General features: G+C 40.1%; 7 protein-coding genes across 9 annotated transcripts; 2 read left to right on the top strand and 5 right to left on the bottom strand.

Annotated features, from left to right (window-relative positions):
• The first annotated feature begins 14 nt into the window (after nt 1-14).
• Pstk (Phosphoseryl tRNA kinase) lies at nt 15-988 on the top strand. Its single transcript, XM_064682638.1, has one exon. It carries the CDS (start codon nt 15-17, stop codon nt 873-875), a length of 861 nt encoding a protein of 286 aa, XP_064538708.1. The 3' UTR covers nt 876-988.
• A 338-nt stretch (nt 989-1,326) lies between these two features.
• Nucleotides 1,327-2,098, bottom strand: LOC135428573 (coiled-coil domain-containing protein 86). The gene is made up of 2 exons (XM_064682639.1): nt 1,758-2,098; nt 1,327-1,688 (listed from the first exon to the last, which is right to left on the bottom strand). Exons 1-2 carry the CDS (start codon nt 2,024-2,026, stop codon nt 1,397-1,399), a joined length of 561 nt encoding a protein of 186 aa, XP_064538709.1. The 5' UTR covers nt 2,027-2,098; the 3' UTR covers nt 1,327-1,396.
• Nucleotides 2,099-2,551: 453 nt separating this feature from the next.
• Nucleotides 2,552-4,260, bottom strand: LOC135428570 (probable mitochondrial glutathione transporter SLC25A40). 2 transcript variants are annotated; one of them, XM_064682637.1, is made up of 5 exons: nt 3,977-4,260; nt 3,689-3,888; nt 3,124-3,627; nt 3,004-3,064; nt 2,552-2,919 (listed from the first exon to the last, which is right to left on the bottom strand). In XM_064682637.1, the coding sequence occupies exons 1-5, from the start codon at nt 4,131-4,133 to the stop codon at nt 2,648-2,650; spliced, it is 1,194 nt and encodes a 397-aa protein (XP_064538707.1). In that variant the 5' UTR covers nt 4,134-4,260; the 3' UTR covers nt 2,552-2,647. The 2 variants fall into 2 exon arrangements, with proteins under 2 accessions (XP_064538707.1, XP_064538706.1); XM_064682636.1 differs by having other exon boundaries at nt 2,983-3,064; nt 3,977-4,258.
• On the bottom strand, nt 4,042-6,590 carry LOC135428569 (probable mitochondrial glutathione transporter SLC25A40). The gene is made up of 6 exons (XM_064682635.1): nt 6,395-6,590; nt 6,102-6,274; nt 5,836-6,035; nt 5,229-5,774; nt 4,838-5,168; nt 4,042-4,183 (listed from the first exon to the last, which is right to left on the bottom strand). The coding sequence occupies exons 2-6, from the start codon at nt 6,259-6,261 to the stop codon at nt 4,164-4,166; spliced, it is 1,257 nt and encodes a 418-aa protein (XP_064538705.1). The 5' UTR covers nt 6,262-6,274; nt 6,395-6,590; the 3' UTR covers nt 4,042-4,163.
• Nucleotides 6,591-8,105: 1,515 nt separating this feature from the next.
• Nucleotides 8,106-15,427, bottom strand: LOC135428582 (heat shock protein beta-1). Of its 2 annotated transcripts, XM_064682649.1 has the most exons (5): nt 14,929-15,427; nt 10,803-10,832; nt 9,405-9,486; nt 9,241-9,336; nt 8,106-8,686 (listed from the first exon to the last, which is right to left on the bottom strand). In XM_064682649.1, the coding sequence occupies exons 1-5, from the start codon at nt 15,105-15,107 to the stop codon at nt 8,492-8,494; spliced, it is 582 nt and encodes a 193-aa protein (XP_064538719.1). In that variant the 5' UTR covers nt 15,108-15,427; the 3' UTR covers nt 8,106-8,491. The 2 variants fall into 2 exon arrangements, with proteins under 2 accessions (XP_064538719.1, XP_064538720.1); XM_064682650.1 differs by lacking the exon at nt 10,803-10,832 and having other exon boundaries at nt 14,929-15,423.
• A 3,195-nt stretch (nt 15,428-18,622) lies between these two features.
• LOC135428581 (sin3 histone deacetylase corepressor complex component SDS3) lies at nt 18,623-20,982 on the top strand. Its single transcript, XM_064682648.1, has 4 exons — nt 18,623-18,830; nt 18,966-19,167; nt 19,405-20,116; nt 20,576-20,982. The coding sequence occupies exons 1-4, from the start codon at nt 18,755-18,757 to the stop codon at nt 20,660-20,662; spliced, it is 1,077 nt and encodes a 358-aa protein (XP_064538718.1). The 5' UTR covers nt 18,623-18,754; the 3' UTR covers nt 20,663-20,982.
• A 1,482-nt stretch (nt 20,983-22,464) lies between these two features.
• RpS10b (Ribosomal protein S10b) lies at nt 22,465-23,548 on the bottom strand. Its single transcript, XM_064682678.1, has 2 exons — nt 23,391-23,548; nt 22,465-23,121 (listed from the first exon to the last, which is right to left on the bottom strand). The coding sequence occupies exon 2, from the start codon at nt 23,118-23,120 to the stop codon at nt 22,638-22,640; it is 483 nt and encodes a 160-aa protein (XP_064538748.1). The 5' UTR covers nt 23,121; nt 23,391-23,548; the 3' UTR covers nt 22,465-22,637.
• Between the last annotated feature and the right edge of the window lie 2,727 nt (nt 23,549-26,275).

Raw genomic sequence — 26,275 nt, 5'->3', positions numbered from 1 at the left:
CAAACTGAATGTAAATGCCGCGCATTTGTCTGCTTGCGCTAATCGGCCTGCCGGGCGCTGGCAAGACACGCCTTAGCAACTGGCTGCTGGATCAACCCACATCTCTTACCGGCTGGAATGTGTTGCATCTGTGCTACGATGACCATTTTAACATAGAATTTAAAAACAACACAGACTATAAAACGCAGCGCAAGTTAATACACAATTTGTTGACACAGCTCATTGCGGCACTTCAAGCGGGCGCCACTGAGTTGCCTGCCAAGGTGCGAGGTGCAACTACAACAGCCATTGGCAACAACAACAACTTTCTAATTGTTTGTGATGATAATCATTATTATCGCAGCATGCGCTATAAGCTTTATCAGTTGTGTCGCAGCCAAAACTGCCTGTATGCACAGATTCATGTGGCCAGCAGCCTGGACGCATGTCTCCAGGGAAATGAGTCACGTGGCTCGGATGGCGTGCCGCCAGCTGTCATACGCCAAATGCAAACGCGTCTCGAGCCGCCCAGTGAGACAGACACCGGCTGGGAGAGGCTAAGCCTAACACTAACCAGCACAGACTATGCTGCGGCAGCGCAAACCATCAACGGGTTTATTCAATCCTTACTCGAGAGCCAACTGGTTGGCACGCCTTTAGCGAGCGTGAAACAGCCGCAGGTGCAATCGCTGGTACATCAGCTGGACCTGCAGCTGCGGGCGCGCATTCAGATCCGAATGGATGCCATCAAAGAACATCAACAGAAACGAATCAGGAGCCACGCTTTGAACGAACAACGCAAACAGATTTTGGCTAAATTTCGTCTTGATATGCGCAACAGGCAGACAGACTTTTCTAATCTTGACTTGGAATACTATGTTAATTTGTTAAGCTAGTCTAAAGGAAAATAAGCTTTAACTGTTCATATGGACATATTTACATAATTTCTACAGTGTTGTACATTAAACAAAAAGAAAACAAATCAATCTGAAACATATTCTAAAAACTATTGCAAGAAAAAAAAACAAAACAAAATTGGAAGCAGTTTTAAAACGTACTTGTAAATATTGCCTTTCTATGCGATTTTCATGAATTTCGATTTTTATGCTTTGCCTATTAATATATCACCCATTTTTGGGCAATTTAACGAATTTAATCATTTCTCATACTCAATCTAATTTACACTCTTTCTCTTCTGCTTCGAACGGCATTTCTAATCTTAATTACAGGTCAACTCGGCAGTTGATAATGAATATATGCATACATCTATGTACAAATGGATCAGAGAAACATATCGAAGATGTCTCCTCCGATTTGGATAGATACTTTCCACGCACACGTTTCAAATCACATTACAAAACTAGATTTATTTATGGTGCAAAAAAATACGTAAAAGTAAGCTAGGGTATTTTTCAAGTTAGACCACTTTAACTTTGCTAAGATCCCGTTTCTCGATCATGCGCATCTGCTTCTTCTTCATACGCTTCAGCTTGGCCGGATTCTTGATGACTTGGACAATTTCGGAGCGACGCTCGTTGGCCAAACGCCGCTCGGCGTTCTCGACGCGTCGCTGATGTCGCTGGACAGCGGCTTCTTTACGCTGATCCTTAATCTCCTTGGATTTCTCCTTGATGTAGCGCATCTCGTTGCGCAGCGCCACTTTCTTCTCAAATGAGAGACGGTTCACCGTCTTCTTGATGTTGCTGAATCTGTAGATGATGAAGGACGGCTGCGAATTAGGCTGTGGTAATGTAAAGAAGTTGGATTGTTGGACTTACTTTTGCTTGGGCGTCTTCCAGGGCCGATTGGATTTGGGTTGACCGCGCGGTATACTTGCCTCGGGTTTGACCACCTTTTTGGCTGTGGGTTTGGCTTGTGTTGTGGGTTTTTTATTTTTCTTAGATTTAGATGCATCCTTTTCTGTAATCGGAGCTGCAGTGTCTGTCCGAGCACCGGCTCCTTCAGATGCCTTATCTTCATTCAGCGCCAAATCAGATGATTTGTCTGCCACATCTACATCAATGTTAACGGTGTCTGGATTATCCATTGTCTGTCGTTATTTAGAATCAAAAACTAAAACAAAACACTGTATGACAGCACGTGTTTTTAGTGCTATCGATAACAGCGAAATGAACATATGCACATTTATCGATTACGGCGAAATGAACATATGCGCATTTATCGTAGCAACTTTTCGTGCAGTGTTGTCCATTTAGCCATTTGCCCGCCAGATTTGGCTTTTATTAATTTTAAAAGCCATTAGCCAGAATAAAGTTATGCCAAAAAAATTGCTGGGCATCACTGGCACAAAATTTAATTAATCTTTTAAAGAAATGAATGAAACTGAAAGATTCAGCAATGTGCTCCGCTTCTTGTTAAGCTCAACCTATTTTGTACTTTTTATTTTATTTTTGGCCATCGATTGCTGGCGATATCTTGATGTTATCGATGTGGCGCCAATCGGCCTACATTGAAGGAATTTCGGTTTATTTAAAAAAAACAATTTTATTTTACTCATCAATTTTACAAAGGCTTCGAATCTCAAACTGTGCAAATGGTTGTAACCCAGCGATTTTGGTTTGTTTTTTGTTTTTTTTTTTTTTAACTTTGGTAATAATTTACATATTTACAGGCACACGGAAAGCAAGTCGAGCCACTACCAGTCCATCTAGTCCTTTGCCTTCGTGTCATAGGTTGGGGTCGCATTCGCCTTTGTCGCACTATTCATGGCCAACAGCTCCTGATTATGCTGGTCAACATTGTAGTGATAGAAGAACGCCTTGCTGTGCTCGAATGTTGATATCATTATCGCACAGGCTGGCGCCACCTTAAACAAACGCGGTCCGAGTCCTGAAAATACGCCCCGCAGCCCATTCAAGCGATAAATGGTTGCCATACGTTCCAAAACTGACTTGGTCGGCGTACTCTTGGGCGGATTATCTAGTGTAGGGCAAAACGTAGCATAAGTGGAGCTGGCAACGGGCGGTAAAGCAAGTGGCCTACCTGTAAATATGAATTTCTCACCGAACTCGATTTGCTCATGCGTCTTAATTACATCAAATGGCGTGGTTATCGATGCAGCCACCTGGACAAGCAAATGGATTGTAAAAGGGTATTCGGTTATTGGTTTGGGTAAAAACTTACAGAGCCTGAAATGGCACCCGCGACAAAACTAAAGCCAAACGTGGGTTCGACGACATTAAAACTGCTCTTAAGGTATTCGTAACAGGTCCAATAAATACCAGAGAAGGGCACATCACGCAGTATGGTCGGCGGCAGGCCACGCCACAAGCCTAAAATACCCTGCGACTGCATCACCTGTCGTATGGAGCCGATCATTTCGGCGTTAGTCATCTTTTGCGACTGCATTTTGGTGCGTATCATCTCAATGGGGCTAACAAAGGTCACAGCCAGTATGCGGGCCGTAACGCCCGCCAGTAATGGCACCAGCATTGGAATGTCCCGGCTATAAGGTGAACTCTGTACTGGCGCCAGGTACTTGTAGTGCAGATCGGTGAAACGTGCTTTGAACTGTTCGTAGGCCACAAAGTATATAATGGTCGAGGGCAAAGCGGAGATGAGCGTTGGACTCAAACCAGACCAGAGTGAGCCAATGCCTTCAGTGCGGCTAATTTTAATGAATGCATCCTGTGTGTAAAAAAAACCAGTTAGAAACTGAAATTCAAATGTAGATTCTATATCGACTCACAATGGTGCCCGTAAAGTGAGAGGAGGAGGCAGAAGCAGGCGAGAGCTTAGTAAATGCATGACTAGATGTAGGCGGTGGCGTATTCGGACCGCAAGGACATATGTGATCCATGAGGCCATTGCAATATAGGAAACATTTATTGGACAGCAGTGCCGATTGTTGTGCCTGCAAACGGGTCTTGACTACGTCCAAGGGCGTCACTGCAATGCGCATAGATTGTGATGAAATTAGATTCAGATATTTATATATATGTATATATATACACATATATATATGTATATCACTTACTAAAGCAGGCTGTTATCATGGCACCCGTGCAGGCGGACACAACCTGCTGAATGGGACGTATGCGAAATCTGGGATCTATCATTGTATACTTGGCCTGTGTTGTCTGGTTCGCCGGGGTCTCATATTTGGCCTCCAGCATGGTTGCGCTGGGTTTCATTATGTACTCCGGTATTTTCTATTTGACGCTTTAATGAGCACGTCCGTAACCTAATGTGAAGATATAGTTTAAGTGTGCGGACTCTTTGCGCGTGTTTATTGTCATTCAATTGGAGGACTTTTAAGCGCCTGATAGACTACAAAAAAAAAAAACTGTTTTCCCACGTTAATGTGTGAGTGTGTGTCTGTTTGTGTGTGTGAAATTTGTTGTTTAAACTTATCGATAGTTGATCTGTACTATCGATGCAACAGCTGGTGCCATCAGTGTTGCCAATTTAGCTGTGTGCACATCAGATCTGGCATTCTCAATAGTAAATTGTGCACCCAGTTATGAAGAGTTTTTTTTTCTACAATTCATTATTCTAGTACGTGAAAGCTTAGCCTATAAGCATAATCTAATTGTGATTGCGAGTTCAAATATAGATACTAGGTACATATCGAAAGCTTACCCTGTAGGTATATATATATATATATAGTTGTTTTGAGAATATATGAAGTGTATAAAGCTTATTGTCAATTTAAATTAAAATGTAATTTGTAGCCATTTGTAAACTTTAAATTGATTTGTTAATCGATAACTGGCAGTACTAGTTGTTATTTGTTAACTCATCGATACGTAGGTGTTGTGGCTCAAGAAAGTCTATCGATATAAAAGCTACTCGCGGTGTGACAGAATTTGGAACAGAATTCCGTTATGCTACATACCGGTATCCTTTAAATCAAGATTATAGCGAAAGAAGAACGATTTACTGTACTCAAACGCCGATATCATAATGGCACAGGCTGGCACAACTCGTAGCATCCTTGGTATAACGCCAACATAGAGCCCCCGTATACCCTGCTGGCGATATATCATGCTTAAGCGTGAAAACACCGACTGTTTGGCCGGAGCTGATGCGGTGGCAGCCGTGGTTGCGGAAGCCCCAGTGCCGCCTTTGCCTGATCCAGACGAATCGGAGTATAGCACATCCTGGCCAAGCTCAATTTGCGTATGTGTGGTAATTAAATCGAAAGGCATTGTCACCAAGGTGGCCAACTAAAAATAAAATTGTTTTGCAGATATAAGACAGACAGATTGAATGCAAGTGACACCCACCGCGCCGGAGGCTGCGCCCGTCACAAAGCTAAACCAAAACGTTGGCTCCGTCACATTGCAGGCACGCTTCATGGACTCGTAGGCAGCCCAATAGGTGCCCGAGAAGGGAGCATCTCGCATAATCGTTGGCGGCCAGCCACGCCACAATCCCAGCACGCCCTGCGACTTGATTAGCGAACGCAGCACAATCCACAGTTCCGTATACGTGATGTAGCCCGCCTGCATCTTAATGCGGATCATCTCAAGCGGCGTTATGGCCGTAACAACAACCGTACGCGCACAGACGCCCGATACCATGGGCACGACAGACGGCAGACTTAGACGTCCCTCAGCTGCCGTCTTAAACAGCTTCTCCTTGTCGCGATTATCGGCGTTGAGGGAAGGATGAGGGTGCCATATGTAATATAGATTCGCAAACGAATGCTTCAGATACTCGTATGTTAAAAAGTAGATAATGGTCGATGGCAGCGCTGAGACAAGCGTGGGACTCAGGCCCGACCAAAGTCCAAATACGCCGTTGCCGCAAATGATTTTGAGAAAAGCATCCTGCCGAAGATCAGGGAAATGAGTTATGGCAGGCTGCCTGCTGCACTGGACTATCACCTACCATTGCACCGCGCAGTGGACGCATATTGGCTGCATCCATGGCCGCACTCTTGGCCATGCAGTCAACGGCATTCGGCTTGCAGACGTGCGTCATGAGGCCATTGTGAAAGACATAGCAGAGCTTGGAGACAACCGGACGCTTGCGCGACTGGCTTTGCGTCTGGGTTTGCACCCGCGTCTTAACCACCTCCAGCGGCGTCACTAGGGAAATGCCGCTGCGGCTACTAGAATACTATCACAGCGTGATATTGCCTGCTGGCTACTCACCCACAAATGTTGTAATCAGTCCGCCAACTAAAGCCGAAATCACTTGCTGCATGGGTCGAATGCGATAGCGGGGATCCTCAATTAGCAGCGACGTCGGCAGACGCAACGGATCGCTGTCCACATCGAGCGGCTCGTGCTTTGGGTCTTGCTCCTCTTGCATTTTTGGTAGTTAGCTACATTCACAAATGTCATACAAAGAAATGAAAAAAGGGTATTATAAATATGATTATTATTATAATTTTTTTTTAATTTTTAATGTAAAATATGCAAAAGTGTAAAACATTATGACGTACGTATCGGAGGCAACAGCTATATATATTGATATGCGGCCCAAACACTGGTCAGAGCGAGCCAGCTAGCTCTTCAACATGCTCCTCCACGTCGCACCGTTCCGAAATAACGTTTGCTCATAACTATGCCTGTATATGGGATCTTGCCTATGGTAGTAGCCCCCAAAATTAATTTTCTAATGATTCGAGTTACTTTACAAAAAAAAAATAAAAAAAACTGTTTCTCAGTATGTTACGATTTATATTTTAGATACTGACGACCACTCACAGCCCCCCCCCCCAGCCAGTGCACAGTTTGACACTAGACCCAAGGATACCTGGACATATATATATTAGATTGTGCACCCAGCTAAGTTTCAATGAATATAGATTTAATCTGTTAGTAACTAAGTTCCCTTTTAGCTGCAAGAAAATCAACGGGTCGTAAACGAGTTGTGCATCAACTTGGAACCAATCAAACACAAATTAGTCCAGAGTTTCGAACGTATTCTTTTGTTAGCGGGTCCTTAGGAAGCTGTAAACATGGCTAAGGAATCTTCACTTTGTTTTAAAATCTTATAAACTACGAGTAACGAATTCATCAGCGAGCTTCAAAAAAAGTTTGACCAAAGCGACTTCTCTGCAAATCTTTTGGTTTTTGCTTTACAGTAAAAAAAAAAACCATGAAATTCTGGGCTCGACCTGGTTCACTTCAAAATCAATATTCTATATGGGTCAAGATTTCCCACTCTCATCACTCGGTCAAATGTCAATCGATTTTCATAAGGTTTTGCTTCTTGTTCATGGTTTGACATCTAGATCAATTTAACATATAAATCTGGCAACATTAATCTTGGTCAAAATCGTGGAAAAAGACATAGGTCAAAATTTCCCACCGCCATACCACGGTCAAATCTTATCAGATTTTCACGAGGTTTGGCTCTTTGCTCATGGATTGGCCTCTAGATCAATTGTATATAAAATATTTGTGCAAATGTATGTAACAAGCACATGAAAACATCTCCGATTCCATTGGGTATTTATGGACTTCCTGAACAGGACGACGAGCTGAGTCGACTTTGACATGTTCTAGGGCTAGAGACTTGAAATTTGAGTGTATAATCTTCCATACTTCGTTTTGACTTGGGTTTTCTTAGCATAACTAGCGAATTATAAAAGCTAGATAAATCAAACTTGGTATTTAGGCTATCGTTAATTTATTGTTGTTTACAGTGCGAAGAATTGTTTCATTTTTTGGGATACCTTCTCCCCTATTACCCAAAAAATAACTCATTTCTAGAGCTAGTATTTTTATATTGTATTTGCGGGTTAAATATTGATGTCTACCAAAAATAAGCTAACATCAAATATGGGGTTGGATAACTCGAGTGAGTTTCGAGACTATGCTTTGGGGCTTAGTCGGGCTGAGAATTAATTTTTAAATGAAAATTATCGTAAATTCCGGTTTCGAAAAGAGCCTATTTTGAACCCTCTATTAAAATAAATATATATTATTGTTCTAATAAAAACTGGAATAATGTAATGTAATATCCTTTAGTTTTAGTTCGAGGTTCGGCGAGGCATTCGTTCAATGCGTGAATTGAACCACCGAAAAGTTCTATTGCACCCATGATGGCTTCAAGCTGAGCGACATTCCTCATTCCTTGAAAGTGTATTCGAAATATAGTAATAATAGCCCTTCCCTTAAACCCATGAGATATAAAACAGGCAATACTACGACAAGAAAATAATAACATTTAATTGCGTGAATTATAAATATGAATTAAATTAATCAAATTTAATAATAATTTGCATTACACTTAAGTTATTACAGTTAAGTATGAGTAGTAAGTCAGTATTTATATATTTTTAGCAAGAACAAAAAAAAAAAACATTGTGTAATAATTTAGGCCAATTCTGAATTCTATTTGTTGAACCCAAAGTTATCTTCGGGGAAACTGCGGTGATTTTTTAGTATGGTGCTAGAAATACGCTGGGGATCTGTTGCATATAGCTGGCCTGGGGATAGGTTGATATTGTGGATAGCGATTTAGTGCGGGGCTGGTGGTGGAGAAGATGCTACCCAGCTGCTCTCGGGGAGGCAGGAACGTCTCTGGCTGTTCACTTGTGCGCAATGGGTATCAAGGTTTCGCCGGCAGTGAGCGCTGGCAAGGGCGCGTCCACGGTCAGGACACCATCCTTGCTGAGGGACGAGCGTATCGACTCGGGATTAACGCCCTTGGGCAGCAGAAATTCGCGATTGTATTCCCTGTAAACGCTCTTTGTGTCTGATTTCTCCTCGTGCTTGGCATGCACCTGAAATAAGCAAAAAATAACCAATTATTATTCAGCAGAAATATGTAATTTTACTTTTTAACATATATATATATATATTTTAATGAGCAGTTCTAGCAAGTAAGAAAATAGACACAGAAAATACTCTCAAATATGAGTAAAAGGGATATTTTGATTTTGTGCAACTGAATGTAACAGACTGAAAAAAGCTTCTGATTAATTTCGATGAACTTTTAATGGACATATGAAATATTCCGACTATGTGCATATATAGTCTATATGCCAAGTTTATTGTCTCAGGTATATAGCTGGTAAAGTCTCTCAGATTGTCACCTTCATAGACAGACAGATATGACTAGATCGACTCGCCAGTTGATGGGGGTCAATAAAGTCTCCTTTTGCCTGTCAGAGTTCCACAATACAATTAAACCCTTCTTACCCATTTTCAATAGGTTCAGGGTAAGCTATGAAGAAACTGTTTATGCTTTGTTTTTCTGCATTTTGAAGACTTACGACTGTCATAACTGCCCTTTAAATATATATATATAAGTATATATTATTTTTAGTTAGCTTACCAGCAGCTTCTGATCAACAGTTTTGACGACGATCTCCTCGGGCGCATATTGGCTGACGTCGAAGCGCAGCTTCAGCACTTTGCTATCGCCCTCATCCTGCAAAGAAAGCAAATCCGAATTTAATGGATGTTCTAGGGCAATTATATAGAATGTATATAACGTACCTGTATCAAGGGCGAGCTAATGTCCGACACATAATTCTGTTGCTTAGGTACTCGTGAGGGCAGCGCCGAGTTTGTCGTTGAGCTGCAAGGATAATGTATGGGAACCAGAATTAGTTGAGTTGATTACACGAAAATAGAAACATATCGAAATAAATAGGTTAGATACAAATCATAAATTTGACACCTTGAGGTAGTTTTCGTTGTAGTTGTTGTGCGGAAAGTTTTGTGAAAAGTGCGTGTAAATGCGTCCATTTTATTGTTTGTTTTGGAAATTGGTATTTTTATTTAAATTTGGAGCTAAAACCGCTGCCAAAGGCGCTTCAAATGGAACTGAAAATGCAGCTGAGCCGCGCATTTTTACAGTTACAGCTGCACAAACTAACCTAACATATTTATAAATAGCTCGGATTTCCGCTCGGGAGCAGAGTTTATTTATAATTTGTTAAGGCAGCTGGGCCAAGAAGGGGATGGCTCACATGTCAACCTAAGTAAGCATATATATAGGTATATATATACATAGGTCTGATCTTTTATGTGCCTGAAGTGGAGATTTTCCTTTCCTCACGCACATGAGAGCAAATATCTCAGAAGCCACGAAGTATGTAATCCTTCTCTCTCTCTCTTTGTTTTCATGCAAGGAAGATCCTCAGATTTAAGCTTCATTGATTACACTTTTCATAAATCTATTATTTATTTTATAGCTCTCCTGAGTACAATCGATCAAAATTCCATGTCAGCAACTTTTTTACTTTAATTTGTTTCAGTTCTTTTTTCAGACACAATTTGGCAAAGGTGCCAAGATTTTTGAATTTATGGCCCAGGTAAAAAAGAGAAAGAGAGAGAGAGAGAGGGAAATGAGAAATAATTGCGTGCGATTATTCTATATGAAGACTTTTTTAAAGTGCTGGAAAAGTTGGATGTGTGCATTACGCAACATATTCTATTCAAAGTTGATTGAACTTTCAAAGAACGAGGCAATAAATAAATTCTGAAACACCTGCCGAATATTTCACATACAATGTGTGTATTCATATTATGTTTGTGTATACACATATATACACACAATCGCATTATATACATATATTATGTGTGAGTGTGCATAGTTTTCAAAAATGAATTTGTTAAAAAACTTTTTCAAGTGACAACACACGAATCTGTCAGTCAACAGTGTGCACAAAGTACATAAAAAAATAAATAATTAAATAAGTGTTTACCAACACATGTGCATTCATGTGTATATTATTAACGATGCGTCAGTGATTTTCGTAATATATTGATTTTAGCGTCTACAAATAACACATATGTACATATATGTAAACAAAAAAAAAAGAAACTGAACTGAAGATTGTACACAAAACGAATTTCCATAAAAATTGTCATTTTCATAGAGCATAATACCTGGTTGTAGTTGTTGTTTTTTTAGTAGAGCTTTTCGAGAGGAAAGTTGTTATTGTAATAAAGAGATAAATATGTATGTATTTTAATTGCGGTTGATTTTATATTCCAAAGCAGCATGTAAAGGTTGTACAGGAAGAAAGAAATAGAGAGAGATAGAGATATATGTATGTATATAATATTAGATAGAGCTTTTCGTTAATAATTGAACTGTACATTTAGTACTTTTTATGGGTAAAAAAAGGTATCATACACACACACTCACACACACACAAATTAAATTTGAGCAACGCAGACCAATGAACCGTAATTGCCAGCGGAGAGCGCTGACCACGCACGCTATACAAAACTAATACAAACATATAAGCACGCACTCACACGCACACACACGCAAGTCGCTGCTGATAAGCGTGCCATTGGCTGGCAACTGGAAACGTGCCCGAAGCCGACCTTGCTGACAACGTGCAACCGTTAAATGCAACCAACAACAATAACAAGCAATCAAAATAAAAGCTTACCCTGCCTCTGTGTGTGACTAATCGTAGAAACCGTTAATTCGAACTTTTGGCTATTGGTTACACGCTAATACAGCAGCACGGACGCGCGGGCGACGGGCAGTTGTAGCACCTGCCGGAACAGCAGTCGCTGAAGCTAACTTGCCGCTGGCTAGCCAAAACACACACACACACACACACACACACACACAGGCACCCATACGTATGGGCGCTCTCTTACACACCGACAGCGACTTGACGTCGGCACACGCTCAAATTTGCAGCTCGCTTGCTCCGCGCTGGCGCTGATGATGTCATGCATATTTTTCGTTATTCGTTATTGTTATTGAAAAAAAAGAAGCTCTGCGCGCAGAAATCGAACGAAAAAGTATGAAGAAGAGGCTGTACGTATGTGTATCAAGTGTCAGACGAGGCGACGCTGTCGTTAAGCCGAGTGCAGTCGACAACAGCAACAAAAATGACAAAAAACTTGACGAATGCTAATCGATAGCCAATTGCTGTTGATCACCACCGGCAACAACAACAATAACGATTACAAGTGTCATCGATTCTCGCACAGGTCAGGCAGCCGCTTACGAAACTTTTGTGCTAAAAATTTGCATGATATCATCTGGCTATTGCTTATTATCGTCAGCATCAGTTGCATCACACGGCTAAATAAGTTGGCAACACATAAATTAACAGACATATGCCCATTTAATATATATACACATGTACATATGTACACATATACTGTGCACAGTGGTACATGAACATTTAAGCCCACGCACATGTGAATTAAATTCAATTATATTGTTTACAGTAGCAATTCGTACATTATCTAATAAATCGAGAGAGATGTGTTCCGTTCAAAATTATGATATAGCACAATGATCAGCCGCAATCTGTGTGTGTGTGTGTGTGTGTGTGTGTGTACTTAATCTCGCCGTAAAAGGCTTTACGCTAAAGTCGTAATAGCGAGTGCAAGTAAATAGATACATATTTAGAAATGTTGCAGTCGAGACATGTTTTCAATAAATTATTTGCATAAACAAACGTGGCTAATCGTCCCCCCGTCAACCACTTTTTTTTTAGCCAGACTGCATTGTTGATATACACTACATGTAATTGGCAGATCGCCCGCAATAGAATTGCAAAACAAATTAGTTGTTTGTTGGGCAATAAATCGCCCTGGAATCGTATAGAAAGTCAAACAATTAGGCAACGACAGTTTCAATTTAGCCAAGTACCATTTAGGCCTAATCAAAAGTGAATAAATCGAATTTACATGATATGTCAGGATCTTGTATACATATGTACATATGTATGTATTTATGTACGTACAATGTAGACGGTCTTTATTGTAGTGCATGCGCATTGACTATGGCTATACTAGAAAAAAATCAATTAGTTGCCTTTTGTTTAGGTTTGTCGAGCCAGATGACGATGACGTGATCGGTTATTTTTAAACAGCCGCCAAACAATTCATTATATTTTTTATTTCATTTAATTTCAGCTAACAGCAGCTGTCCCGCTGTGGGCCCTACGACAGGGCCCAGGCACGACCAATATTCAATAGCAAATTGAGGTATTGAGTCATCGCTTCGAGCACCCCAGCAGCCCCCATCTCTAATGGCTCACACACGTAGCGACATTTGGACGCTGTCAAGAGCTTTTGCGCATTCGGCTGCATTGCCATGGGTTTTGGTGCCCATCGAAACATAATAAACAAAAGCAAATTTTTGGTTAATTGCAGTTTGACAAAACTTTGGTTTTGCACGCAATATAACGGTAAATTTAACTGTCCTAAACTTTGCTTAGAAAGTTTCGTTGAGTTTTTGTTGCTGTTGCGCATGCAAATGCAATGAAGGAAGACAACGCAAAACAGAGGACAACAACAAATCGCTTCGATTATGTCATTGCCCATGGCCGAAGCTGTGTTAAAAGGCACTGAAAACCACTCGCAGCGAATGATTTTCGAATTCGCCCTCAAGTGGCGCCCACGCGACGCGACCGTCGTCGCCGCCGCCGCAAACAGATTGGAAAGGCCAGCGAGGCGCAACCGCGACGGCGACAGTGGCTACGTCATTTTGCTCTTCGCAGTCGCAGCATGCATGTATTTGTGTGTGTGCGTGCCATGTCAGTGTGTACACACTGTGTGTGTGTGTGCTGTGCTTAGTACATATTTTTGTTTTCTTTCAAATTTTAACGGCCGCCTTCACATTGTCTGTTTATTTAGTAAATATTTGAATTTTATATTCACGTCTGCATGCGCGCGCGTGTGTGTGTGTGCGTGTATCTGGCAAGTATGCCAGATTTTTGCGGCTGCACGAAGAAAAAAATTCCGTTACGCCACATCTCATAACGTGTGCTGAAATCTGTTTTATGTTCCCCATCTTTCTTTCTCTAAATGCAACCATGGGTTACCGTTACAAGGCAGAGTTGCATTCTGAGACAACAATTAAATATGTAGGTATGTACACACATATACATATTTATAAATATATCTTCTGCTGGCAAAACAGCCAAAAAGTGATCAAGTGAACAAAAAAAAGACTCGAAAATATTTAGCAATTTTAAAATATGCGCAAGTGGTGCGGGGGGGAGTGGCCCAAGAACACCATGGGATGGGCGCGATATGTGTGCGGTGGCCGCTGCTCAAGACGAGACAAATGGAAAACGTTTGTATGTATATGTGTATACATGTACATATTTAGTGGCCGTGTTCGTGAGAGCCGGGGGGAAGGGTGGTTGTGGCATGAAAAACCAAAGTGACTCATTCCCCCCAAAAACAATTTGCTAAGGCAAGAAAATGTGTGCGAGTATCTGGGGCATTCGGCGATGTGTTTTGGCCTTAGCCCCAGTACGTAATCCAGCCATTCTGTCGGTGCCAATGATAATAATGATGATGATGACGATGACGAAGATGATGTTGCTAGCCATGGCATATCTATTATTAGATGGAAATTTCGGGATATCCTAAACAGCACGTAACGTTCCCATGAAAACTATAGTTGAGTATCGTTTTCATTATCTGGTATAGTTCAACATAATCTGTCTTCTTCTTGTTTCTTCGGAATCTTCAACTTGATAGCAAATTAGGACTTAAAAATTTTACTATTTTGAATAAGTTGTTTAATCTATTTTTAAAGCTGTCGATAATTGAGTATGAATGTATTATAGCTGCATTTTTAGTAAGTTTCGTTTCAAATTGAAATCTATACATTTTTTTTATTTTCTTTTCTTTTGTGTTAATGCATCTTAAGCATTCTTATAATTTTTTAATTTCAATTAAGATATTTCCATGGTATAAAAAACTCGTTCGCTGCTTTGAATGCTGTGCCGCCAAATGTTTAAAGGTTAGACGTTAGCCAACACTCTTTTATCTACAGTTATGTATTAACGTTTTATCTTCAGCTAAATTCGTGCTTATTTCTTTTGCTATGAAAGGAAGACCAAGATATTTCTCAGACCTGAACCTTATCTATATAAACGGTGCAAAATAACCTGGCTAGAAACAATGTTAACAAGATCCGAGCACACTCTCACACACACGCACACATTCAAGAACACGTTAAAAATCTACATATACAATCATTCCAATTGGACATCACATTTTCTAATTGGACTCGTACCTGGTTGACTCGAAGAAATTGGCCTCGCGGTTCATCAGCTCGTGACGGAACTTGGCCATCTCCTCCTCCATTTTACGCATCTCGGAATCGAAGCGTTCGCGTATGCTGCTGAATTCCGTATCGATAACGCTGAAGTCGCCCAATTTGATGGGAATATTTCTCTTATTAGCCTCGGCCATTTTTGTTTTTTTGTGTTTGTGTGTGTGTTAGATAAATCTAAAAAAACTTCTTGCGCTTGCTGCTGCCGCTGCTGCTTCTTCTGCTTTTTGCTTCGGGTTGTTTTCACGCGCACCGCTGTTTTCTTGTTGTTTGTTCCAATTGGACTCGGTCAGCTTGTGCTTGTGTGTGCGTTTATATATATTCACTTTCTAATCAGAACCAAAAAAAATCACAATGTATTCTTTTTATGTATTGTTTTGTATATATATGTATGTGTGTGTGTATTTGATTGACTCGTGTCGCACAATTCAACGCGTTTCAAAGTTTTCTGTTTGACTGTTTTGCATTTTCGGCGTGTGGACGCTTTTATAGCGCGGCGCCACACCGCGGCCGCAACCACAAAGAGAACAGCAGTGAGTGAAAAGGAAGAGCGAGAGAGAGCGCGTTGTGAAGCCAACATGGCAGTGAGTGGCCGCACTTGCACCCACACATTGACACGACTTGCTCTCTCCATCGACCGCGCTCGCTCTCTCAGGCCGGCAAAAAGCAAGTGAATGACTTGCGATGTGCGAGCGTGAGTGGGCCTGCAAGTGTAGTGTGAGGCAAAACATTTTCAAGTGTTTCTCTCGTGAGTGCCCTACCTTAAAGTCTGTTACGATTTAGTCATGCATTTTGTGACGATCTTCTACTAATACGTACTTATTTTGTTCGAATATAAGCAAAACAAATGGTTTTATTCTGTTGCCCACATATTTTGACTGCTCTTCGACAGTCGTATTTGAGCGCACATCTTCTTTAGAAGGCAAACCATTTGAAATCCACAATCTTTTTTTTTTTTTTTGTTATATCATAAAAACATTGCCTGAACCGACGAAAAACTTTTCTAACAGAAAGAAAATGTATGAAAATTGGAGCAGAAATTAAATGATAGCTAGAGAACTTGAAACTAATAGCAAATTATAAACATTTATTTTTATCACTGAGGTTAAATACAAATATTCTTATTTTTTATATCTTTATAATCCTACCTGATATTAAATAATATATTGGTTACTTATGTAACAACTTTCACAGTATTCGTACATAGAGAAGGGTATTCTACAGGCGCACTGCACCGCAATGCTAGATAAATTTCTGGCAAAGACAGGACTTTTTTTCGTTCAGCCGCTAAATTTATGATTGTTTATATATATTTCACTAAAACTGTTTATTTTTTGGAATTTTTGCTTATGTTAAACATTTTTTATAATCAAAAGCAATTAGCTAGTTAGTTGCGAATGTGAACATGACATTAAATTTATGAACATGCATTTCAAAAAAAAAAGAAATTATAATAATATATTTATGTACATATATATGTATGTATCATAAACAAATCGAATAGCTGCAAGCGGCTAAAAATAGACAAACAGTTATGTGGCTGCTGCCGCCATTGGAAGTTGTCTCTTTTGTGCATAGATCACATTGTGGGTGGAAGTGTAACCGGTAACGGCAATGCCAACCGGTTTAAAGCTTAATTGACGCTTGCCGTTTTAGGGCAAAGAACGACACATTTTGAGCCACTTTGTAAGTTCCAGCAATGTGGTTTACGTTCTAAATACATGCGTTTGTGTGTGTGTGTGTGTGTGCGTGTGCGTGCGTGTTTGTGTTTCGCGCACAACACGTGGGCGGCAACGTTGGCGACACATTTCCATTAATATTTCGTGTCGCAGCGTTTCGATTTGTTTGTAAACAAATGGAAACCGCGATGAGTAATCGATGACATTGTGCAGCAGCGATCAGCAGCATATCGAGCGATATCGGGCTTGTCCTTTTACGGTGTGGCAACGTTGCGCCGGAGTCATCAGCCTCCCGGCGCAATTATGAATATTATATTGAAATATTTAAGCAGTTGTCACGAATTTAAAAAAAAAAAAAAACAGACATATATAAAACAAGTCGAACGAAATATGGCTAATAAAATAAATTCAATCATGAATTACAAAAATAAAATAACAATCATCTTGGCAGCGCCCACATGGATGCTGCGGCGCGGCCGTTAATGCCGCTCTGTCCAAACAATAAACTCATTTTCATCGAAATTGTCGACCTTGAAGGCGACAAAGATCTCGATCTCGGCTAAGACTGTGCTGCTCGCATTAACACACACCTTTGTACATGCTGTGCGTGTGTGTGTGCATTTGCAATATTCGAAGCGAAAAACCGTATAACGTTGAAATTAAGAAAAACAAATTTCCCATAGCATCGTCGAGAATGTTCATCTGCATCTGCCTCATATAGATTTATGAATATACTTAAATACAGTAAAAGCTGCCTCGAGTAAACACCCGCCATTGCTGAGATTAATGAAAGATGATCTTTTCAACGATATGTCAACCAAAATATCTAAAGGTATTATTTTGCATGGCTTGGAAGAGGTTAAAGTAAAACTTTTCTATTTTAGATTCAAAAAATCACATCGGAAATTGTTCTTCTACTTTATTGAAATATAACTTTGTTAAATTATTAAGTGTGCTCCAATAGGAGCTCGTCCGTTAGTCGAGATTTCACTGTAGGCCGTTAGACACCCGCATGCATAGGTATTTAACCACAATTTTCTATACATTTCGTATATGTCATGCCATTCCACTGATTTTCCGCACACTCGCCCTATGCCGGGACAACTTGAAATCAATCAAAATTCGCTGGCGATGATTTAGCATGGAATTTTTAGCTGATGTATAATACGCCAATTATTCAACTAAGGCAAATAGATCTTATGCGTGGGCGTCAACGCTTGACGACAGCGTTTTAATACGTATGTGTCAGCGGACAAGGCGGGAGCAGGGGCAGGGGCGGGGCAGGGGCTGGGGCAGGGGCTGGGGCAGAGGCAAAGCATCAGCATTTGGCAAGCAAAACTAAAAGTGTTTCGACAATAATATGTAATATCTATGTGTGTACAGATGTTGGCATATTTGTGTTGTCATAACTTCAAACATTCCTTATGCGCACTGAAATATTTCGAAATAATACAAATGAGCACTAAAAACTATATATGTATACAAATGTGGGCGCTCTTAATTGTGGGTAGAAACATTATACCATTGGATCTGTCGTATATTCATTCATAATAGTATAGAATGAATCACACATGATGTGACATATATATTTATATATATATATATATATATATATATAAATGTTATGTAGAATGTTCTCGATCATTGTTTTTCTTAACTTTTGTAAGAGTTAGTTTGTAAGTGCACGCATTAGTGCTGTTAAACTATTTGCATTTTGTTTCCTTGATTAAACCTATTTTGTGCATTCAAAATCATCCTTTGGGACTTTAAGCATCTATTCATTCATTTATTCGGCTTAAGTAAATTCAAATCTAGCGCACTAATTTAAATAAAAATATAAAGCTGGTCACACTGCGCATTGCATTTAATTACGTGCTAGATATACAGTGTTGTAAAACATGTTAAGAATTATCGATTAAATCGGAGCAACGCTGTGCATTTTGCACTGTGCAACACTTTTTAGCTGTCTGACCTGCGTTTGTGTGTGTATGTACATTATCAGCGCAACAAATATAAACAATTGCAATAAAATTACTAAAAAACTTAAAAAATATTAGGATAAAAGTGTTTATTGTTTGCCAGTTAAGCTGTCGTATACACTAAGCAAAATGAACGCCTACTACACGCTGTACTCGGGCGACAACTACGACGACGAGTCGATTGGTGATGAACGCAGCGAAGAAGGTAAGCGTAAAAGAGGCGGTGCTGGCTGCCGCGGAGGTGGCAAGGGCTTAAGGCCGCCAGTCCGCCAAAATCTACGAAATGAAAATAAAACCAAACGCAGTCGACTCTCAACCATGGAACGTTTCACAATTCCAGATACTGACGACGCAAGCGAAACGGAGTTCCGCAGTCCGCATCGCTATGGCGGAACCAACGGCAATTCTTCCAACAACAGCAACAACAACAACAACATCATCAGCAGCCACAACAACAATAACAACAACATCATCATCAGCAGCCACAACAACAACAACAACAACAACAACATCATTGGCAGCAACAGCGAGCTTAAGGAACAGTAAGTGATATATATAAATATATAAAAAAGCTAGCAGATCGATCGGCCGATCGGAAGGTTAACAAAAAAGTTGCACACAAACATTTTCCGCCTATTTTCCCCACTAGTGAGTGGAGTGATTTTCAAAATCAATTATCAATCAATCAATGAGGGCCAATAGTTTTGTTTTCATAAAAACATAGACAATATAATAGAATTACTGACAATTTCAACTGATGTTCTCTTTTTCTTTTGCAGAATGTACCAACACAAGCTAATTAATCTGCAGAAGCAACTGGAGGAGCTGAATCAGCTGATACATCCCGAATATATGAAGCGTGTGCGCAAGCTGGACAATCAGCTAAAGGAGCGTCGACGTCTCAACGAGATCTACAAGGATTATATGCGCGAATGCGTGGAGCGCGACTATATACTGGAGAAGAAGGCTGCTCAAAAGGAGTTCGACGAGAAGATGATGGATCTCAAGGATAATCTAATAGCGGACTTTGAGGATCGCAAACGTCAAATTGAAAATGAACGCTACAGCTTGGAGCTGACCAACGATTCCATGGAGATCAAGACAACGGTGACGCGCAAGCTGCGTCGACGGCCCAACGAGCCGCTGCCGGTGATCGAGAAGCGACGCAAACCCGCCACCGGTCAGCTGTTGGTCTACCAGCTGGATGACAAGGAAATCGAATCGGATCTCAAGATGATACAGCGCGGCAAACCGATGCCGCTGCAGCAGAACGGCATGGGCTCCTACACAAACACCCAGCAGCAGCAGCAGCAACAGCAGCCGCAGGCACACAACCTGCTGGCCGACTCGAATAGCTATGTGGAGACGCGCATCGAGGACAACAAGCTGCTCTACGAGCGCCGCTGGTTCTGTCGCGGCCAGCAGATCTATGTTGAGGGCAAGGATATGAACAAGTTTGCGGCCACCATCACAGCCATTGGCAACGAGGTGGTGCGTATATCCGATCCAATCTTTTAGCCTACTTACACCCTGTGCCCAATGAGAGAGTAAAAAGAAAGAAAGAACTCGTCCGACTTTTCCGGCTCCATTCAAGGTTTCGGCTAGCCTCCACCGAAGCGTTGCTCTAGTCCGTTCGTCTGTCTGTCTAAACGCGTTTAACTCAGAGAATTTGACACGTTGCTTCTTACAATGCCCAGGCAGATCAGGCTTATTCCGCATTCTGCTTGGGAATAACACGGAGTCAGTATCTAAACTCTCGCATCGTATACACAGATCCACAATATTTGTTTTTCTATTCCTTGCCTAGACTCAGCTCATTGAATCTATGTATGTTTAGAAGGAAGCTAGAATACTTGTAACGACAGCTTGGGTGCAGGGTATCTCCTGGTTTGGCATTCGCGACTAAAGCACTTTGGTTTATACTCATTTCTTTTTCATTTCTCTTCACAGATCTGGGTCAAGCGCTCCAATGAAAGCAAATTCAAGATCAACATGTCGCATTTGGCCAAGGGCAAAGTCTCCATAAAGCGTCGATAGTCCACATATTTAAATAATATGCCCCATATATTTAAATAATATACCATTTACGCTTTAGCTTAAGTGTACATTTTATTTAAACAAATTGTATATAAATGAAAAGTTGCTTTAGTTTTCATTAAGCTACATATTGTCAATTCCGAGTTCAGTGTCCGTGCAGCTGTGCTTCTTGGTAAGCCCCATGCGAAATTCTCCACTTGTTTACGCTCCGGTTTCCAATGGCTGTGCAAATATTTGGAAAGGCTTTCGGGCTCGATTTCGTATTATAAAACGCCCAACAGTCAGCTTAATTATTATTTTTCTGCTGGCATTTTTCTTGATTGTTTATCGAGTATCGAATTTCCTGGGAACTAATTGCACTAATTGTTCGCCCTTCCTTTGACATTCAGAGCAGGAATCCGCACTTTTGGTGAACATTTAAGCCAATTCAGTCCAGTTTTAAAAAATTCCTACATTTACGAATGAACTTTTATTAACTTTACTGCGAACTGTTTAAAGGTTCGGTCAACCTGGTTATCCACATTCATGAGGCCAGCTTTTGGCTAAAAGTTTCAATTTATATTTAAATACTTTTATTTATTGATATAAAATAACTGAATATATGAAAATATCTTTGTAATACCTTCAAATATAAATGTGAAAACAAAACAAAATCTATTCTTAAGCGTTAGGATACGGTCTCGCTTAAGGTTTCGATTCAGCTGCTCCTCAGCATCTTCTCCAGCTCTGAAACTGAATGCTTGAACGTAAAATTTTAGATTCGAAAATACAAAAAAGTTTGTAAACATTTAAAGCCAATGTTAGTTTATCAAAAATATGCCTAGATATATGTATAAATTAACGTAAGGATTTCTAGTTTCCGCCTTTTCATTGATAAGTCAATGCATCATTTAAGAGGACTCATTTCAGTAGGACAAAGCAACTGGAACCATGCGGCCACTCAGGGCAGCTTTCACTGTACTCTTCTCTTAGCACTCTTCCAAGGTGAGTTATTTCCGATCCGTGTGGGGAGCACAATTCCAAACCAAATTTTCAAAGAGTAGAGCATTCGAGTTCAAATCCCTGGCTAGCTAATGGATGTAGTACTTTTTAAAGGAATTGATAGCTTGTAAATATCTTCTACAGTAATAACAATTGCAATGGTCGCTCTTAAATTGGATTCCAACTCCTTGCTTTTGGTTTCAGTTCTTGAAACCGGTTCTAGGCGCACTCGAACTGAGGTTTTGGTGCTTTTTATAAAGCTCTATATACAAAAGAGAAACTATTTACGGAATGCCGCACAGTAAATACCCTAGGAGACGTATGACAGATATATTTTACAATATAACTAAGCTTCAGTGTTTTTTATAAAATATGATAAAAATATCTCGAACACTTTTCCTTATAAAAACTAAATTTGCAGCCAGCCTGTGATATGCATATATAGTAAAAATTGGAGCTAGATCTAGAGATAGCTTTAAAACAGAGACTAGTTAACATACAAGGACAGTTGAACATGGCTATAACGACTCGGCTGGTCGACAATATCAAGTATATCTATGCACTACGTTCTCGTAGCCGCCTGCTTACAAAATTACGATGCCATTTGGAAGGCCTTTAAAGCAAGAGCTGTCGGAAAACGGAATCCTTTTCGGAAATTAGCATCCAGCCTGGCAGCAAGGCGTGTTCGCCATTGCGAGCGTCCACTGTACAACCGATTCGCTCAGCTTTAGAGCTGGGCTTAAAAAGGGAAAAAAGCGCGCGAAAACTTTTGCAACTTCAGAGAACAAAAAACCATTCAAAAAAAGAAGAGACGAATAAAATTCTTGTTTCACTTTGCGCTTGCTTTATAATTTGTCGTGTTGCATTGCTGCAATTTTCTGCTTCATAATACAAAACATTCACACAATTTTGTTTTCTTATTTTTTGTTTTTGTTGTTGGGTTAGTTCCAAGCTGGAACTCGTTTAAATTTAAGTTGATAAAAAAAAACGCTGTCTAGTTGCGCGAGCCACGTCCAAAGCCGCCACGGAATTCGACCTCACCGGCGCCGGGTCCGACATCACCCTTCTTGTCCACACCGCTGCCGCCGGGGGCGCGTCTGTAGGCAGAACGATCTTCGCCCGTTTTGGAGGCATCGGCTGGGCCGCGTGGTCCACCGGCCGCTGGGCGTGGACGCAGCGGTTCCGAGCGTGTCGGCCGCTTCAGGGTGGAGGGCACAATTTCGGGCGGCAAATGCAGATAGCTGCGCAGCTCCTCAATGCCCTCGTTGGTCAGATACCAGTAGTAGTGCCTCCATGCGAACTGCTCCTTGACGAGACCGCGCGAGTGCAGCGACTGCAGTGCCTTGATGACATGCAAATTGGGGATCGACTCCAGTTCGGGATGCTTCTGTGCATGGAAATCCTTTTTGGCCACAATGACGCCCTCCTTGAAGAGGTACTCATAAATGGCGACACGATGAGCCTTTGGCATGAACATGCTGCACGCAACGAAAACAAAAAGATAAAAAAAATAAACTTATTAGAACTTGTCTTGTTGTTGTTGTTGTTCAGTTTGTTCGGGTCTTGTTGACAAGACGCTGTGCGACATTTAAATGTCAAAATAATTGGCAAACTTCAATAAATATGCACATAACACGTATATTGACAGCTGTTGCGTTTCACAGCGCATTCACTGCAATTTCATTTAGCTAAACACTTTGGCGGATTCGCAATTATTTTACAGATTCTTTTTATATATTTCACGTACTTTGCGTCTTCTATGGAGCAGAGACCGGAAAGAAAGGAAAAGCGAGTTGACAGCTGTCAGCTCTCATATTCTTCTTCTTTGCTCAATACACACAGAGCTGCATGGCGCGTGCACACGCGAATGGTAGCTGCAGAGTTGCTTAGTGGCTAACAGAATGGTCACCGGTAATATCACGCTAATTATATAAATAATAAATATATATAAAAATTTTCATGACTTGAAATCGAAGCATTAATGAACAGTTAACATAACAACTGCAAGGAGTAAACTTTTTAGTGTTTTTCAGCCAAGATATGATAGACATAACAAGATGACGTCACTATTCACAGAGCTTTGTTGCTCTAGCTGTAAAAAAACTACCCTGAATTAATTTTTTAATTTGATTTGTTTTTATCGATTATCGCAGCTATCGATAACTGGTTGCGGCGCCTTAAAATTGAATGCTTTTTATATTGGCGCGCGTTTTTCAAATTTAAATGTACCCATAATACCACACGTTATAATTTCTTAATTCATATATTAAAAGTAGTTGAGGAGTCAATTGAATGAAGAACCAAAAATATAAATCACAATTTTAGCCAAGATTTAGTCGTTCCTATGTAACTTACAGTTTCAGAGCCTAAAAATCATAAAACTTTTGAGTAAAGTCGGGTTGATTTTACGAAAAGTTTGATATGTCTTGAGAGAATTTGTCCAAAGATGTTTGAAAATGAATGTAAGACGGATCAAGAATGCTTTGCGAGATTTTTTATACTTTGTGGTTCGACTTGCATAAGGTAAAAATTGTGAGTTTTATGTCAGTTTTATTACATTTAGAATTTCAGACTAATCAATATTGTTTATGATCGGCTTTAAGCAGCGATAGTCTAGTTTACAACATAAGTTTATCAAGAACATTCAGTTACCAAGAAGCTTTGTTGGGCAGCTCCAGCAATTCCTATGTAAACAACAAACAGCTCGAAATTAGTTTATCAACAAAGCAAACTACTTAAGTAGCCAATTATTTAGATATGAGCATTGTATTAGGTTCGTTTTTAACTGACTTCACTTTAAATATTGCACTTTGACTTTATCAAAGGAAATTAATGGCCTTGTTCGATAAGATTACAAAAATCCGATTTGTGTAACATTTTATGCATATATACATATATATATTTAACGAATATATATATTTATTAGTAGTAAATATTGTTTTCGCTGAGCATTCGAATGAATCATCGTGTGTGCACAAAAAGGCAATCTTGACCATTTGGGTTTTGTTGGTTGAGTTAGTTGGAATTGGTTTTGTTTATGGGAAATTCAAGTTTCACAGAAACACGGGTATTCCAATTCCGATCTTTCGATTAGATAGCTAAGGTTTAGCATACCGAAAGAGCATATAATTTTATTCTACTAATTGAGTCCAATTTGTGTATTCGACTTAGCCAATTCCAATAAACAAAAAAAAAATTAATAAAAATAATACAATTTATAACTATGATAATAATACATACATATAATAATAGTATAAATATAAAGTTAGGTTAGGTTATGTTCTCGGGCTTCAAAGGTCGACTGGACTTCAGACCGAAATATCCCAATGCTCGGCAGACTTATTGTTATTGGGCCAATAAACTTTGATTTCAATCATCCAGACAACTTTTAAGTACTGGATTAGATTAGAATTAGCCGATACGTGCGGGCACATCACGATGATGGCCTTTATTTGAGCACACGTTTTAATTGTTCTTATTAAATACCTATAGTTAAGTATAAACTATAAATATTTAAATTATTTATGGGGTATAGCTGAATAACCTTGAATAACCTTGTTAACATATGGCTTACAGGCTTGCAAAATATTTGAGGAGTTGCTGAAAAATACACAATTAGTCCAATCAAAAACTCAATTTTTCGATCGACAGACAGACAAATAGACCGATTTGGCCACATCGTATCGGCTATTGAACATGTATATATATACTTTATGCTGTCCTAGATAACTCCACCTTTGCGTTATACAAAATCATAGACTATCATTTCCTTCTCTTGCCTTGCTCGGGCCAAGTCTTGAACTTTAACATCAGCTCGATTTTCATTTTTCGATCGTTGGGTAAATTTTCCAATAAATAAGATTTTGCGTTGTGTAGATTTTCCAACATATTAAGTTTCCACTCAATCAACCTTGATTCCCAACTTTCACCTAGGCAGGTGGATTTGCCAAAAGAGGTGAAATCCTTCTCAAAAATGTCTTGTTACAAAGAACTTTTAAGAAGCGTGCCAAGAATGAAATACAAAAATGTTTCTAAAATCGTTCCATCTATCTTCCACGCTTACGGATGGAACTTCTAAAGACGCTTAGAATTCACCTTCGTGAAAAGTGAAAGCTTTTGTATGAAATGCAAATTTACACCTTCTGTGATATGATTAATCTGTCAGGCCGTCAGTCAATCAATCAATCAATCAAAATGGTTTTATGTGGAAGAACGATTACTTCATCTGGGAGCATCGAGTACATAAGCAGCAGAGATGTACACATAGACCAGGTGTACCCAACAAAGTGGAGTTAAGCCCATCTAGTTGGCACCTTGAACCTGCTGCTGATATGACTAAGAGAACGCCACTGGACACTGCAATTTCTGCAACTTTCCCGCAATCAAAGTGATTGGCTACCGGTTAATAATTAGTGAGCGATTTACGATTCGCAATTCGCGATTCAAAACGCGTCGGTTTCGAATCGGGCGGCACGACGAGGCCGCGGCGAGTGCTGTCTGTCGCTGTGGTCTAATCAATGGCCGATTATTGATTAGCTTCTGACGAATATTGTTAAGTCCAAAGTAGATCCAGGTAAATCTTATCGCGGCTTGCGCGAAACGTATAAAAGGCACCGCAGCGGATCGGGATCC

Source organism: Drosophila montana, unplaced genomic scaffold (genome assembly GCF_035044405.1).
Source record: "Drosophila montana isolate Dmon_TW-CO22-7 unplaced genomic scaffold, ASM3504440v1 contig_2482_1, whole genome shotgun sequence".
NCBI classification, from domain to species: Eukaryota; Metazoa; Arthropoda; class Insecta; order Diptera; family Drosophilidae; genus Drosophila; species Drosophila montana.
Note: the sequence above shows the minus strand (reverse complement) of the source record. Positions and strands in the feature narration are given on the sequence as shown.

Excerpts from the sequence above, each read along its gene's own strand:
- Pstk (XM_064682638.1), top strand. The coding sequence starts at position 15 with ATGCCGCGCATTTGTCTGCTTGCGCTAATCGGCCTGCCGGGCGCTGGC.
- LOC135428573 (XM_064682639.1), bottom strand. The coding sequence starts at position 2,026 with ATGGATAATCCAGACACCGTTAACATTGATGTAGATGTGGCAGACAAA. Across the intron at positions 1,689-1,757 it reads TGGAAGACGCCCAAGCAAAA|ATTCAGCAACATCAAGAAGA; the intron begins GTAAGTCCAACA and ends CATCATCTACAG.
- LOC135428570 (XM_064682636.1), bottom strand. The coding sequence starts at position 4,133 with ATGAAACCCAGCGCAACCATGCTGGAGGCCAAATATGAGACCCCGGCG. Across the intron at positions 3,065-3,123 it reads CGGGTGCCATTTCAGGCTCT|GTGGCTGCATCGATAACCAC; the intron begins GTAAGTTTTTAC and ends TTGCTTGTCCAG. Across the intron at positions 2,920-2,982 it reads TGAGAAATTCATATTTACAG|ATAATCCGCCCAAGAGTACG; the intron begins GTAGGCCACTTG and ends GCCCTACACTAG.
- LOC135428569 (XM_064682635.1), bottom strand. The coding sequence starts at position 6,261 with ATGCAAGAGGAGCAAGACCCAAAGCACGAGCCGCTCGATGTGGACAGC. Across the intron at positions 6,036-6,101 it reads ACTGATTACAACATTTGTGG|TGACGCCGCTGGAGGTGGTT; the intron begins GTGAGTAGCCAG and ends GCATTTCCCTAG. Across the intron at positions 4,184-4,837 it reads TCTTGATTTAAAGGATACCG|GTTACGGACGTGCTCATTAA; the intron begins GTATGTAGCATA and ends TCTTCACATTAG.
- LOC135428582 (XM_064682649.1), bottom strand. The coding sequence starts at position 15,107 with ATGGCCGAGGCTAATAAGAGAAATATTCCCATCAAATTGGGCGACTTC. Across the intron at positions 10,833-14,928 it reads AATTTCTTCGAGTCAACCAG|CTCTACTAAAAAAACAACAA; the intron begins GTACGAGTCCAA and ends CCTCTCGAAAAG. Across the intron at positions 8,687-9,240 it reads CTGTTGATCAGAAGCTGCTG|GTGCATGCCAAGCACGAGGA; the intron begins GTAAGCTAACTA and ends TGCTTATTTCAG.
- LOC135428581 (XM_064682648.1), top strand. The coding sequence starts at position 18,755 with ATGAACGCCTACTACACGCTGTACTCGGGCGACAACTACGACGACGAG. Across the intron at positions 18,831-18,965 it reads TGATGAACGCAGCGAAGAAG|ATACTGACGACGCAAGCGAA; the intron begins GTAAGCGTAAAA and ends TCACAATTCCAG. Across the intron at positions 20,117-20,575 it reads CAGCCATTGGCAACGAGGTG|ATCTGGGTCAAGCGCTCCAA; the intron begins GTGCGTATATCC and ends TTCTCTTCACAG.
- RpS10b (XM_064682678.1), bottom strand. The coding sequence starts at position 23,120 with ATGTTCATGCCAAAGGCTCATCGTGTCGCCATTTATGAGTACCTCTTC.